At 45.7% G+C, this 14565-nt stretch overlaps 1 protein-coding gene and 1 pseudogene across 1 annotated transcript in view; one reads left to right on the plus strand and one right to left on the minus strand.

Annotated features, from left to right (window-relative positions):
* Positions 1-3915: 3915 nt before the first annotated feature.
* LOC136655030 (5S ribosomal RNA) lies at positions 3916-4037 on the minus strand (annotated as a pseudogene).
* Positions 4038-10566: 6529 nt separating this feature from the next.
* The window catches only part of LOC136652241 (lysosomal acid phosphatase-like), a 33695-nt gene continuing 29696 nt past the window's right edge, over positions 10567-14565 (plus strand). The window contains exon 1 of the mRNA XM_066629169.1: positions 10567-10608. Within this exon, the coding sequence (XP_066485266.1) occupies positions 10567-10608 (42 nt within the window). The remainder of the gene's footprint in view (positions 10609-14565) is intronic.

Consider the following 14565-nt stretch of genomic DNA (forward strand, 5'->3'; position numbering starts at 1 on the left):
GTTACATTTTCATTTATTTATTTAAAAAAATACAGTCCAGTCATGCATGGTGCCTTATGTAAAGAAACAGCAAATAATTACAAAAATGAAATATGAGTAAAACAAACTCAGTTGTTGTTGGGTGTTGGTGAACATTGGCATGTCACCCAAAATGTTGCAGCGTGTCTCCTTTGACACGCACATCATAAGTTCACCATCACTGTTCTAATTGGTACCCATCCTCTCCACTTTGGGAAAATGCAAGGGGGAAGACTTAGTTCCTCCCTCCCATAACACTCATGGGACACCTGAAGATTAGCTGAGGAAGCTGTGATGTGCAGGACTCTGTTTTTCCTTCTTAGTATCTAGAAAGATAAACCTCAGAACTAAGCAGATGTGATGTTAGAGCCATTTTTGTACCCATAAGATTTCCCCTCTGTGACTAATAGCAGATTTTTTTTTGGGGGGGGGGGATTTGGAACATGGGGGAAAGAGTTTATTATTCTTATTAAAGTATTTATATACCACTTTTCAACAAAAAGTTCACAAAGCAGTTTAAAGACAAAAATCACATAATTAAATGACTCTGGTCCAAATCCTAACCCACTTTCCAGCAATGCCACAGCTGTGCCAATGGGGCATGTGCTGCATCCAGCAGTTGTGTAGCAGTCATGGAGGCCTCCTCAAGGTAAGGGAGTTTTTTTCCCTTACCTCAGAGCTGCATTGACCTTACCTTGGTGCCAGCAAGTTGATTAGAATTGTGCTCTCTGTGTCGCAAAAGGGCTCACAATCTAGAAAGATGCAGAAGAACCCCAACAAACAGCCACTAGAAAAGACACAGTGTAAATGTGGATAGGATTGTGGCCTTAACAAATTATTTGAACTAGGGATGTTGGGAGATTTCACTTGGATTCAGATTATTCTTGGAGTTCAGAAATCCAAGCTCAAAAGGTGATTTTCCCAGGCTCTTGTGGCAGGATAGCATTCAAGCAGCAACAGTGTTCATTTGAAAAGGAGGACAGCTTTCTCTCTTTGCAGTCTTTCATCCCCTAGCATCCCCTGCTAGGCATGCCAAGAATTCTATCTTTTTCCCTTGGTTCTTCATCTCCCATCTCACCCTGAGAGGGTGTTCTGCCAGGTTCCCAGTCCAAGCTCCGCCTGGAGAATTATGCCCACTTTGAGCTAATTAGCTCCCCTTCTTTCCTCAAAAAATGACCCTGGTTCTGCCCTGCAGTACTGCTGGACCCCACCACCAGGGTAGCTCGCCTGTTTAACCTACAGAGGTCCTCCTTCCTGCCAGCAGCCTCCCACCACTACAGCAGCCCCTTGATCCTCAGCAGGTATTGGGCACAGCAGCCAAACACCAGTCTTAGTGTCTCCAGCAGCTTCCAAAGTCCATTAGCCCTTAATTCAGCTTTCTGCCTTCTGCTACCCACACCAAACTCTCCCTTCATCAGGTGCTTTTATGCCTGAGGGCCCTATTGCCTTCAAGTGGCTGTAGCTGTGCAGCACACTCTGCTGGATGCCCAGGCCTTATCCTTAAAGGGGCCACTGCTGATACCACATCTACCTCCTTGCCAGATCTTCTACAATTCCAATACAGAGGGTAAAGAAGCAGTGGTGCTTGAGATCAGGAGTTCTTCTCCAGGGATATTCTAAGGCAGTGGTATTCAAACTGGGGCGTTGCAATGCCCCAGCCTGTGGGTCCTGGCCTCTGCCCCCAGAAGGGGTGGGGGCAACCAGGAGACAGGGGGAAGGCAGCGGATCATGCTGCTCAGGGGGACTGCAGGGGCTTGGGTGCACTTGCCCAAGCCTCCTGCAGCCTCCCAGGGGTACAGGGAGCCCTGCGCAACCTTCAGCAGGGCTCCCCAGGTCAGGGAAAGGGAGAGTAGAGTGATCTGCTCTGCCTCCGCAAAACTGGAAGCGGAGCATGATCACTCCGCTTTCCTTTCTGATGGGGCTGCAGGGACTTCCGTGCACCCTCCCAGGTCAGGGAAAGGGAGAGTGGGGCGATCACGCTCCGCTTCCGCTTTTGCGGAGGCAGAGCAGATCGCTCCACTCTCCCTTTCCCTGACCTGGGGTGCCCTGCAGGTGCTCGCGCAGGGCTCCCCACACACAGGGATGGTTGCTGCAGGGACTGGTGAGTGCATCCCTGCCCCCACAGCCCTTGCCTTCCCCCTGCCCCTGTGGCCTCCCACCCACCCCCGCAAAGACTTACTGTGGGTTTCAAACTCCCGGAGAGTTTGAAAACCACAGTTCTAAGGCATTTGCATTTCATTAACTCTGGAGAAGAACTACAAATCCTAAGCACATAAGACTAGTGTGGGGGTGGGGTGGGGGGTGGTAAGAGAACTCCTTTAAGCATCTCATAATGGCTCGGCAATTTCAAACCTTATCTGGGATGAGCTTTGATCAATTTACTTGTCTCTAATGCTCACTGGTGTAGGGAAGAATTCATTCGAGCAGACTGGTTTGGCAAATCATCCCAGTTCTTTCTGATTCAGACAATTTCCTGTCTAATCTGGGATGAGCTTTCAGCAACTTGCCCATCTCTGATTTAGCCCTTCATGTGTTCTGAGAACTGATCATACATATGCAGCGTGCTTCTATCGTATGTTTGTGTGTGGGTGTGTATAAAAATTATCTCAATGTTTTCCAAACATTTACTCCCAGATTCCGAAAGTGGTGTTGGTCAAATGACATATTGCTATTGTGTCTCGTCTGCCTGAATGAAAACCACAGTTCAAGGAAAGGCAAAGCAGCAAGTCGGCCTTCTGAGTGGAAAGGAATGGCACATAGGCTGAATACCATCAGAAGTGCTAGAAGGACTCAGTGCTTTCACACAGTCTTTGGCATTGAGATTTTTCTGCTCCCCTGGTCATGTCATTCTAATCAAATAAAAATGGAAACATCAAGCAAAATGGTACAATCGCTTACCACAAAAAACCACCAGTAGCCACATCATTTACAAGGGAATGTGTATCTAAAGTAGAGTGATATTTGAAAAAGCTCCTCAGGGAACAGTGACTGGAGCATGTAGTGTTTGAGCACTGACAGCTGCAGTAGCAGCACTTTTCAAAGGTCTCCAGTAGGACAGTTCTGTCTCATCTGCTGCCCTCACACCACATATCCCTGGTAGAGGTAAAACGTGAAAAAGCTCATCAGTGATTCATTTTGCAACCTAGTCTATTAAGGTGGTGGTGGCTTTCCAGGTGTTATAAAGCTCATAATGATCTTTAGCAGAACTGGTTTAGCAATCAAATCGAAAGTGAAATTTCCAGTGCTTGCAACTTTCACTATTTAGAAGCCACGGGGAGCCCTGAAAGTGCTCCATGGGGCTCTTCCCCCCCCACCCTGAGAGTACGTATGTTTCGTTTAAAAATAGCCTCCCTTCCCCTCCAGGGGTGTGATCCTGGGAATCGCTTCACTGCTTTCCTCCTTCCCCCGCCCCTTAAAGGGAACAGGGCATCATTACATGAGCTGGTGGGTCACGACCCACCAGTTTGAGTACCACTGGTCTATAGGGAACAGCTGTTGAAAAATATTGAGATCAGATAAATGCAGGTGCTGACAACAAGTTAACCACCAGGGGTCACTCTACATCTTTAAAATTGCAGTCCTACCATTTGTTTACAGTTCAAGCTTAGACATGTCTAAGAAGGAAACCCCAAGGACCTGAATAAGACTTGCATCCAGGTAAATCTTATTGGATTGCAGCCAAAACTTGCTACCTCCTTGACGCAAGCCTTCTTAAGGAAAACTTTCACATGAACTAGCTTTCCCACTTCCTGTGCCACTTTGGAATTGTATTAATATGGGACAGAATGAAGGAGGAGAGAGGAGCAGTTTTCAAGTCTGCTGCACATCCTAACTGACTGAGATTTTACAGTAGAATCGAATGGTTGGCATCCTTCAGTCTCGAAAGACTATGGTATAAGCCTACAGCACCCGGTATTCCCAGGTGGTCTCCCATCCAAGTACTAACCAGACCTGACCCTACTTAGCTTCTGAGATCAGACGAGATCAGGCATGTGCAGGGTAACAGTTGCTGCACAGGCCACAGAAAATTCAGTCAGGGCTTTCATGTCACATAGGAGAATGCCCGTGTGACATGAAAGGAAGATTGTTTTGAGGAAGTCTAGAGCTGGTTTAACCTGGGTTTGCTGTCGTTTGGAGGACAGAGCACTGGATGCTTGTTGTGTTTTTAAAGGAAAACTTATCACTTTATGTATAAATGTTCAAGGAAAACATAACTGGAGGTGATAAGCCACATGTGCTTCTCCCAGGCAGCCATTCTGATACCCAACACAAGATTCCTGCCCTACCGGATGCCTTCTGCTAGATTGTAGCTCTGTCCCTCTGCTGTCCCAAGACTACCCGCATGCTCTTTCTACAAACACGGATACAGGTGTATGTACATATGCACAGCTTGAGCTGGGGCGGGGGTGAGATGTGCCACTTCCTCAAACTCTAACAGCTTTTCCATTCCCCACACTCAAGAGAGAATTCTCAGTGTGTCAAACAACAAAATAAATGGGTGTTTGGTCCTAGAGGTTTATTTCCCCTTTTACGCAAAGAACACAAGAGAGGGGTGCTTGCACAATGACCCCAAACCAAGTTGCCGGTATAGGGATACTTCGAAACAGCCCCTGTTGTGGTTCCTGACTCAGACATGGCCCCCTTCTGTGTGCTATTTACCATTTGTTAGATAGCTTCTTTGGAAAGCCAATAGAAGCGTTTTGAAAGTATAAATAGTATGTGAGAGTATGTTTTAGGGTGCAATCCTAACCAACTTTTGAGCACTGACGTAGCCGCAATGCAGCCCCAAGGTGAGGTAACAAATATGCCCTTACCTTGAGGAGGCCCCCTTGACTTCCTCCCACACTGGCACAGCTATGTCAGTGCTAGAAAGTTGAATTGTGTCCTCCTAACCAACTGGCATGCCGCACTGGCGCAGCTATGTAAGTGCTAGAAAGTTGGTTAGGATTGTGCATTGTGACAATGGAGGGCTATGTTCTAAAGCCCCCACCTCTCCCACTGCAGTTTGAAGCCATGTCTCACACACGTGCTGTTCAGACCAATCTGGAAGGAGTTGTGACATTCCTGGTTGGGTGGGGGGAGACTCCTGAGGCAGATAGAGCCACCCTGACTCCTCATCAACAGGGCCTAACTGTTCCTCACAGGATTTCTATACTTGTTCTCCAAATGCCCATAAGGCCCCAAGATTTGGGCAAAAGGGCAAACTCTTGCTTTGTTCTTTTGGCAGTGGAAGACCTATCTCATCTCCTTTCCTAGTGGAGTTCAGGGTCTAGTCAGTCACACCTTTCTAAACATGCAGTGTGACCTGGAGATTGGATGGGTGGGCTTTCATTTTATTTTCTGCAAGTGACCGGGGAGGTGGATTTCAAAAGTTTGCTCCCATCATGCTTCTGCTCTGTTTCGCGCTCTGAGGGCCCAATCCTATCCAATTTTCCAGCACCAGTGCAGCCGCAATGCAGCCCCAAGGTAAAGGAACAAATGTTCCTATACCTTATGGAGTCCAATGTGACTGCTACCCCACCACAAGGTGTAGTGCATGCCCTGAGTCACCCATTTGCCAGACCACACTGTACGCTTAGAGGCACATTTTGTTTTTGGTTACCATGGCTGGATTAACGGTCTCCCATTGCCTTGGCAACACATGCGCTGCTCTGTAATGTTGGGCTTGGTACTTTTAATGTACTGGTGGCTTTGGTTATAATCTGCATGTGGAGAGGGACAAGGCAGAACAGAACAATTTCCAAGTGCAGCAGAAATGCTTTCTTTTAAGAAATGCCTTTTCATCTGAATATTATGATGTGTCTCCTCGTATGAAGAGGAGACACATCTATGACTCCTCTGGGTGTCACTCTCCCAGCCTTCATTCTCTCTCCCTTGGAATTAAGAACTGCTCCCTCTTTGGAGACTTGCACTGTCTCCAAAGTGCAGGATAGGGGCCAGAGGTAGGAGGAAACTATGGCGGCACAAGTCCGAGGAGAGCAGAGCGGCTTGAAGCCACTCCAAACTCCCCAGGAACAAGGGTTGGGATCCAGCATAATTGTTGGATCCCAGCCCCACCACCTGACCCCAGGGCCACCCACCGCCAGCCCTCCCCCAGTCTGGAACTCCCTCCCACCTCCTCCCCACCCGCCCCAGAGCCTTGCATTGGCCCAGCTGGGCCAACACAAGGATTGCCACGAAAGCTGGATTCAAGCACTGGCACTGGCACGGCTTACTCATGAGGAGACACAAACATGCTTTAAGGGACTTGAGCCAGCCCAAGAGTGCCTCTGGATTGTGCCCTTAATTGTTGTTTAATTATTTGATTGATTGTTAATTGTCACAAGCCATTGGGCTTCTCCGCTTTTACTGTTTTTATTATTGATCGTTATTGCTTTTAAATGCCGTAAGCCTCCTTGGGTGCCCTTACCAGGATAAAGGTGGCGTAAATATGAATTATGAATTAATTTTTATATTAAACTTGAGCCCAAGGTAGGTGGTAAAATGCACGACACTGACAATTTTAATACAAGACTCAAACAAATACACTCACAGTGCAACCCTATGCATGTCTACTCAGAAGTCAGCCTTATGGAGTTTAATGGAACTTACTCTCAGGTAAGTGTGTATTGGATTGCAGCCCTAGTGTGAATCTAAAGAACGAAAACACCATAGTGTACTGCTGAAATCCTTATGCCGAAGGTTACTAATACCTTCTGAATGTCTGAACAATCTTCTCCAAATCTCCAGGTTTTAGTCTGTGAAGGCTTCCCAATGAAGGCTTCCCCTGTTAAGAAGGGCAACAGCAGGGAAAGTACCTCCTTCCAGTATGACTCGCCTTGTATGATGATGATCAATGAAGGTAAAAAGAGCCTTGATTAGTCAGACCACAAGTCCAGCCCATTCAGCATTTTGTTTTCCATCCAGCTAGCCATATGCTTCCAGAAGTAGGGCAAAGCCACCCCCTACCAATGTTCCCCAGGAAAGACCATTTGGAGGTGTATTACCTCTGAACCTATAAATTCTGTCATGCAGCATGTGCTCACTTAAAGGTGTTTAATTCAACATTGTTTCATTGTAACAGCCGTTCTCAGTCTTCTGACATCCACATCCTCCGCAGCTGCACATTGTAGGGCTACTAGAAGCCACTTCCAGGACATTTTGGGCCCACAACCCACATCATTGGCCTTGTCACACCCCAGAATTCCATGCACAAGGCATTCTGGGGTGCAACGATGCTTTGTGGGGTGATAGGAAAACTCTCAACAAGCCCACTTGAGAGAATGTTATTGAGCCCACCGATGATAAAAATGGTTTCGTTATAAAGTTGCAGTTTCAAAGAAACTATTGACATTGGTGAGGACTTACTGTATTGTTCAGAGGAAGCATGACCAGAGTAGACACAGATCCACACGCCATTTGAAGTCTTTCTATAGGCATCAATGGGTAAGAGGCATCTCAGATATTAAAAGCTCCATAAAGAGAAGATATAGCCACACTACAGTTCTGTGGCACAGTCATGTAATGAGGACAACAGTATAGGGAAATGCCATTACCTCGAGAGACGTGCTGTGGTCATAAAACAAGAACACTAAAAAATTAGTCACATGGTATTACAATAGCAGACACAACCAATAAACTGCTGGTTGCTGTAACCAATAGTTTCACCGTGTCTTGATGCTGAACTGATGGTTTTGTAGAAACATTGGATTGTGCCACATTGGATTGTGGCATTGGATTGTGCCACAAATAACCAGGAAATGGATCAGTGGACATCAGATAGAACATTAATAATAGTAATAATAATACTGGTATTTATATACCGCCTTTCTGGTCATCGGATTACTCCTCTGGCTTTATTCAAGGTGGTTCACATAGGCAGGCTATCTCTAAACGCCCGAGGGGATTTTTACAACAAAAAGGTTCTATTTTTATCACTTCTGGCCCCCAGTTGCCTCCCATGCTGGCTGACAAGCAGCTCCTTCATCTCTCACTTGAAGGACAACCAAGACGCTTCTTCGCTCACACTAAAGAGCAGGTGGAATAATTTAGCTCAGCTTCTCAGCTGCTTCAAGGTCTCGCCATTCAAGCAGCTGCTGGTGGCCTCGAACTGGCAACCTTCAGATGTTATCTTCAGGCTAACAGAGGCTCTACCTTCTAGACCAGACCTCCTGCCCACATTGAGATGCTATCAGCAGAAGGAGCCTCCACTCCTTTGTTTTTTTCTTATAAAGCATAGCTTTTTCCTTGTAAGTTAGTTTCAGTAGAGGGCTATCTCATATACTGCTGTCAAGATGAACATGGCAGTGATATCTCCAGAGTGCAGCTTCCATAGATTTGGCTTCTTCCTTTTTAGCCTCTTCTGTGTCCTACTTCTCCAAAGAGCCACAGGAAGGGAACTGAAGTTCGTGCTTCTGGTGAGTACAAAGGGTTTCTTTTCATCGTTGACAATGACCTTGGCTTGGGGTGGGGGTGGTTCGTAAATTGGCAGTTATCCTTTCTCTATTACTCCCTCTCCTGTGAGTAATATAGCCTGGTACATTTCTGCTTACCAGTCAAGAGGGAACAGTTTGCTTCCCTTTACTGTTCCTTCTTCTTGCAACATAAGGGAGCAACACGGTTACACACACAATTAAAAGAATAGGTTCAATGGCAGCCTACAGAGGCAATGTTACAAACTTTTCCACTGGCCCTGTCTCTGTGTGTTTATATCAGTGGACTGGGAAGGAGTTTCAGAACGGGGATGGGGAAGGGGCAAAACTGGGCAGGGAGAGAGAGGAATGGGGCAAGGGGGCTGTGAGAGGGGGTGGATCCAGTGCTATCTTCTCTGGCAGCAGCTTCCCCACCCCCTTTCCTTTCCTTGGACATCCACTAGAGAAATTGTAAGCACAGGTCTGAGGAGACCCATTGTGGAGTGGGGCTTATGCAGAGGTAAGTGATTAAAATTCCTTTCCCCCCCCCCGAAGCTTCCCAATCCTCTCCCCACCCCACCTGCTGAATAAAACCTGCCTGTTTTTGGTGCAGCTGCACCAGCGGTGGGGGATGGGAGGAGGATAGGATTAGGCTGTACATTTCTCTAAATTATGTCACCTATGCTGGATTTACAGCCCAGTGCCAATCATTTGTGCTGGCATGTCTACCTCCAGTCCCTGTCGCAGACTGTATTTCTGAACCAACAAGTCTTCCCTATTCCTAAATTCGCTTAGCACATTTTGAAAAATTCTGTCACTGGATACCCGATGCGGGAGGAGAGCGCATCACCCCCATGATGAACCTCCTCCCATGTACCATCACCCTGCCCCCAATGGTTTTTTTAGTTATGTCTTTTGATAGAACACAGAGATTTCAACGCAGTTTGTTTCATTGCATTCTGCATGAAATTACACATCGAATGGCGTATAACTTGACGGTATTATTCCTACAAACTGTGATTATAGCAATTTTGGTCACTAGTGGTGTCACACACACACACCCCAAGGATGTAACCTTACTGCACCTTATTAGTTCCATGCTGTATCACAATAACATCTCATTGACCCTTTGAACAATCGGTTTCATTGGTCTGTTTTGAACTAAGGAGATTTACTTTTTTGTTGCATAAGACCGGGGTGCCCAAACTCCAGCCCGGGGGCAACTTGCAGCCCTTGGGGATTCCCAATCTGGCCCACGGAGAGCCCCCAGTCTCCAATAAGCCTCTAGCCCTCCGGAGATTTGCTGGAGTCCATGCTGGCCCAACCAACTGCTCTCAGCGTGAGGGTGACTGTTTGACCTCTCACGTGAGCTGTGCGACAAGGGCTGCTTGCTGTTTGACATCTGTGATGGAGTAGCAACAGCAAAGGAAACACCTGTCTTGCTTTGTGCAAGGCCTTTTATAGGCCTTGAGCTACTGCAAGACCTTCATTCATTCATATAAGTTCCATCTCTAATATATTCATTTATGTAAATTTATTCAAATTTTATTCCTGCCCCTGCTACAGTGTCAGAGAGATGATTTCTCCTGCGAAAAGGTTTGGACAGCCCTGCATAAGACAGTTGAATTTTTTTCTGGTATTTTGGCCTTAACTTTTGATAGAATGGAGATATTTCACTCTGTCTTTTTTACATTGCATTCTGCTTTTTTTCATTTTCATTGCATTCTGAATGGTATATAATATGATGGTATTATTCTTACAAACCATAATTTAACAATTTTGGTCACACTAATGGTGTCACCCCCCCCCCCTTTGCACATCACCTGGTGTGAACCGCAACCCCCTAGTGACACCACTGGGCAAAGGTTCATCTCAGGCCATTTGGACTCAGCTCTTTTACCATCAGATCCTGAATCACTACAAGATTCATCCCCACTTTTCAGATTGGCAGTCTTGTGACACCACCGAATCCTTCCTCAGAAACCTCAGGATTTTGGATGTTCCCATCTGCAGCCCTTCTGATGAGTGTCATCTGAAACGTCATGCCTTCATTATAAAAGCATTTCTCTCCAGCTGACAAATTGTACCATTTTTCTTACAGTTGTTAGACTTTTCTCTGCTTAATTGTACATGTTTTCATATGCTGCTAAAGGAAACTATGAAGACACAGAAAGTTGGGGACAAAGTGAAATCCAAAATGGTAAGAAAGGCAATGAGACTTTAAAATGTAGAATTTGACATCCAGACTCTTTTCACTTCCTGAATTTGGTTAATAAACCATTATGACACCTTCTGCTCCAACATGAACAGCAATGTAGCCAGAGATCAACCAGGCCATGCAAGGAGTTCTGCCTGAATAGCAATTGATAATGTGGCAAAGTAACTGTCTTGGGGCTCAGTTTCACTGCCAGGTTGAGAAATATCAACCCAAGAAGTAACTTAGGATTGGCTCTAGGTTTTGGCAGGCTCTCAAGCAAGATGCTTTCAATTGACTCTCTTATGGGAGATGGGTATGTGGCAGTGGTTCCTAAACTGTGCACCTAACTGATGTTGATTTGGGAAACAGTTGTGTGAGCTGGACCACTCCCATAAAGAAATCATCAGTGTGTTACTGGCACAGCATGTGACCAGGCCAGATCTCCACTGCAACATATGAATTGGGCCTAAGTGACATGGCGTAAGAAACCAGATGTAACAGCAATAGGAACAAGATGGGATGGAGTGGGATCAAGTCACATTTATCCACTTCAATGCATACCCACATGCACACAAAGAACCAGCATAAGACTCTTCCATACACATACATACACAGAAATGGCATAGCGAGACTTTTCGGACCCTATGGGGAGAATATATAGGTTGGCACAACTCTAGCATTTTTGATGTTAAGATATTCCTTGAGAAGTGGGGCAGTCCCTGAAAGCTGGTGTAGCTGCAATGGTCCAACCTAGCTCTGCACCATCACAGTGATACTGGCTGGCAGGAATGTTCATTTGCTAGTGTATCTCTTATCCATCTTATCCATTTAAAAATTTACATCGTCATCATCATAAAAATATAGTGCAAGGCTATGTTTATTTAGAATTAAGTTCAACTTTATTTTACCACTTGTGCTTCTTGGGGCCCTGAACAAGCCCCTACTCCCTTTTCTGAAAGCAATGATCCAGTCTTACCTTTTCCCATTCATCTGTTCTCAAATTTATTTATTTATTTATTTATTTTATTTATACAGGTATTTATATACCGCCTTTCTTTGGTCGTCAGATTTCTGCTCAGACTTTAATCCAAGGCGGTTTACATAGGCAGGCTGTTCTAAACCCCCGTAGGGATTTTTACAATTGAATAGCTCTAGTCTTTCATAGAACTCCTCATTCCAGCTGCATTCCTTCCTGGTCTGGCCTCTCTCTGGCCCTCCGCCTCCCACGCTCCACTTGACGGCAACTGCCACCGAGGGTCAGCTCATCAGTATATCAGCGTGTCGTCAGTTCTCGGGTACTTCTGGTTGTCTTGAACTGGCAGCCTCAGATCTTCAGGCATACAAGGCGGCAGCTCAACCAACTGAGCCAAACCTCCTCCCCAAATCACATCTCCATCTTTCATCCCTCTTGGCTTACGGCCCTGGGAAAATTTCTCAGTTGGCCTCCTGCTGAGCCTGTCACTTGTTGTCAGCTTAGGTACTCTGAAAAAAAATTCCAAGCTAGCACCTGAGTGGTCCTGCAGATGACACCATCCCTCCTGCTGTAGAGGTCCTAGCTCTGCAAATCCCATTTACTCTCAGTTACAGCCTGTGCTTGGCAAACTGTGCACTTGGCAAACTGTGCACTGTCTGGAGCTTTTTATTATTTCCTCTGCTATATGCCAGCACCTCACTCACCTCAAGTACGTTGAGTAAGAAAGCCCGTAAAACAACAGAACAGATAGAAATGGGCATTGGGGGTGCAGAGCTCATTATTTATTTATTTTTCTGTAGTCTGCTAACTATGAACTGCCACAATGGGCCAGTCCAAAAATAATGAAAGTGTTGAAGAAAATGTTGATGTCGGCTTAACCATAGTGCTTGGGAAACACAAAAGAAAACAGAAATCACGACTGCAAGGAGGTGAGTAAAAAACTGCATCATTCGTATGTTACATGCCAAGTCTTGCTGTTTAGCAAAAGCAATTTCCAAGGATCATTACACGTAGAATAAAGATGCACATGGGGCATCACAGCAGAAGGCTCTGCTCCTATTCATTGTTAGAGTTGGAAGGGACTTTGGGGTTCATCTAATCCAACCCCCTACTTAGTGCAAGTAACTTCTACAGCATCCCTGACAGGCAACCTTCCAGCCCCTACTTGAAAACCTCCAATGAGGGAAAGCCCACTATTTTCTTGCTTTACCTGGAGGAAGGGGACAAAAGTCCCCTTCTCCCGAGGAGCCACCAACAGCTACCTGTAGTGTACAGGATGCAGTGGCAGCCATTTTGGGGGCCGCGGCAGCCTTGCGCGCTGGGCAGCTCAGGATTGGGCCGACAGAAAGTATATCTTCCTTCCATGAGATTTTCCTTCTGATACTTGAAAACAGCAATCATATTTTCATCTTCTCTTCTCCAAGCTAAATTTCCAGGAACATCCTAATTGCTCTCCTCAAGGTGGATGACAAAAACGCCAATAAAAATACAATCAAATGCAAGGTGAATAAAAATCAATACATAGAGGTGTTTTAAAATAGTGTTAATTATTTTACTCCAAAGTAAGCCCATTATGTTCAGTAAGATTTAGGCTCTAATCCTGTCTTATTCACTGGAAACAGACACTAATACTCTTAATGAAGGTCAAAAGGTACCATCAGCAATCAGGCTGTAGCGTACTACTGAAACCCTTATTCAGATTGCTACAGACATCTTCTGAATATCTGAACAAAACCTCCAGAGACTGGGTCTGAATGCTTCCCAGAGAAGGATATTCCTTAAGACAGGTGGCAGCACAGAAAAGGCCCTCCTTCTTCTGTTGCCCACCTTGTAAGTTGATGATTGCTGTATATAAAAAGAGTGATAAATGGAACAAGTTCAGCTTTTACTGTGTAGCAACATTTTCAGGTCATCACTGATGTTTCATTAAATGTCTAATAGCCCAATCCTATCCCCCATCAAACGATGCCATGCAGCTGTGCCAACACAGCATGTGCTGCATGCCATGGTGAGGGGGGTGAGGCAGCTCGTAAGAGGTAAGTAAAAAAATTTTTTTTTACTTAGCTCTCAGTAGGCCGCCTGATCACCAATGGTGCGTCTCCTCCACCCTATGCCATCTATTTTCCTGGCCTAAGTCCAAGGATCCTCAGAGGGCAGGTCCAGGCTGGGAAAGGGGGATAGGATCGGGCATGCATGATTGCCACCAAAATCCACCCCTCCTGCCCTCGAATTGCTCTCCTCTGAACCAGTCCAACTTATCTGTGTTTTTCTTATTTTAAAAAAAAATGGTGTCCAAAACTGGATGCAGAATCCTAAGTGAGATCTGATTAGTGTTCCTGTGTTCCTGACCAAGGCATGCTTATCACAAAATCTAAAAAGATCCCCACAGATGGGGCCATAGCTCAGTGGTAAAATACCTGCATTGCATGCAAATGGTGCCAGGTTCAATTTCTAACATCTCCAGCAGGAATGGAAAAGAGGCTACAGGACCTCTGCTAGCCATTATGCATGGGAAGGATAAAGTGGATAAAGAGATGCTCTTTACACTCTCACATAACACCAGAACCAGGGGACATCCACTTAAATTGAGTATTGGGAGAGTTAGGACAGACAAAAGAACATATTTCTTTACTCAGCATGTGGTTGGTCTGTGGAACTCCTTGCCACAGGATGTGGTGATGGCATCTGGCCTGGATGCCTTTAAAAGGGGATTGGACAAGTTTCTGGAGGAAAAATCTATTATGGGTTACAAGCCATGATGTTTATGTGCAACCTCCTGATTTTAGAAATGGGCTATGTCAGATGCAAGGGAGGGCACCAGGATGCAGGTCTCTTGTTATCTGGTGTGCTCCCTGGGGCATTTGGTGGGCCGCTGTGAGATACAGGAAGCTGGACTAGATGGGCCTATGGCCTGATCCAGTGGGGCTGTTCTTATGTTCTTATTAGTAGAAGCATCTTCTTATGTTCAGCTTATTCCAGGGGTCCTG

Source organism: Tiliqua scincoides, chromosome 5 (genome assembly GCF_035046505.1).
Source record: "Tiliqua scincoides isolate rTilSci1 chromosome 5, rTilSci1.hap2, whole genome shotgun sequence".
NCBI classification, from domain to species: Eukaryota; Metazoa; Chordata; class Lepidosauria; order Squamata; family Scincidae; genus Tiliqua; species Tiliqua scincoides.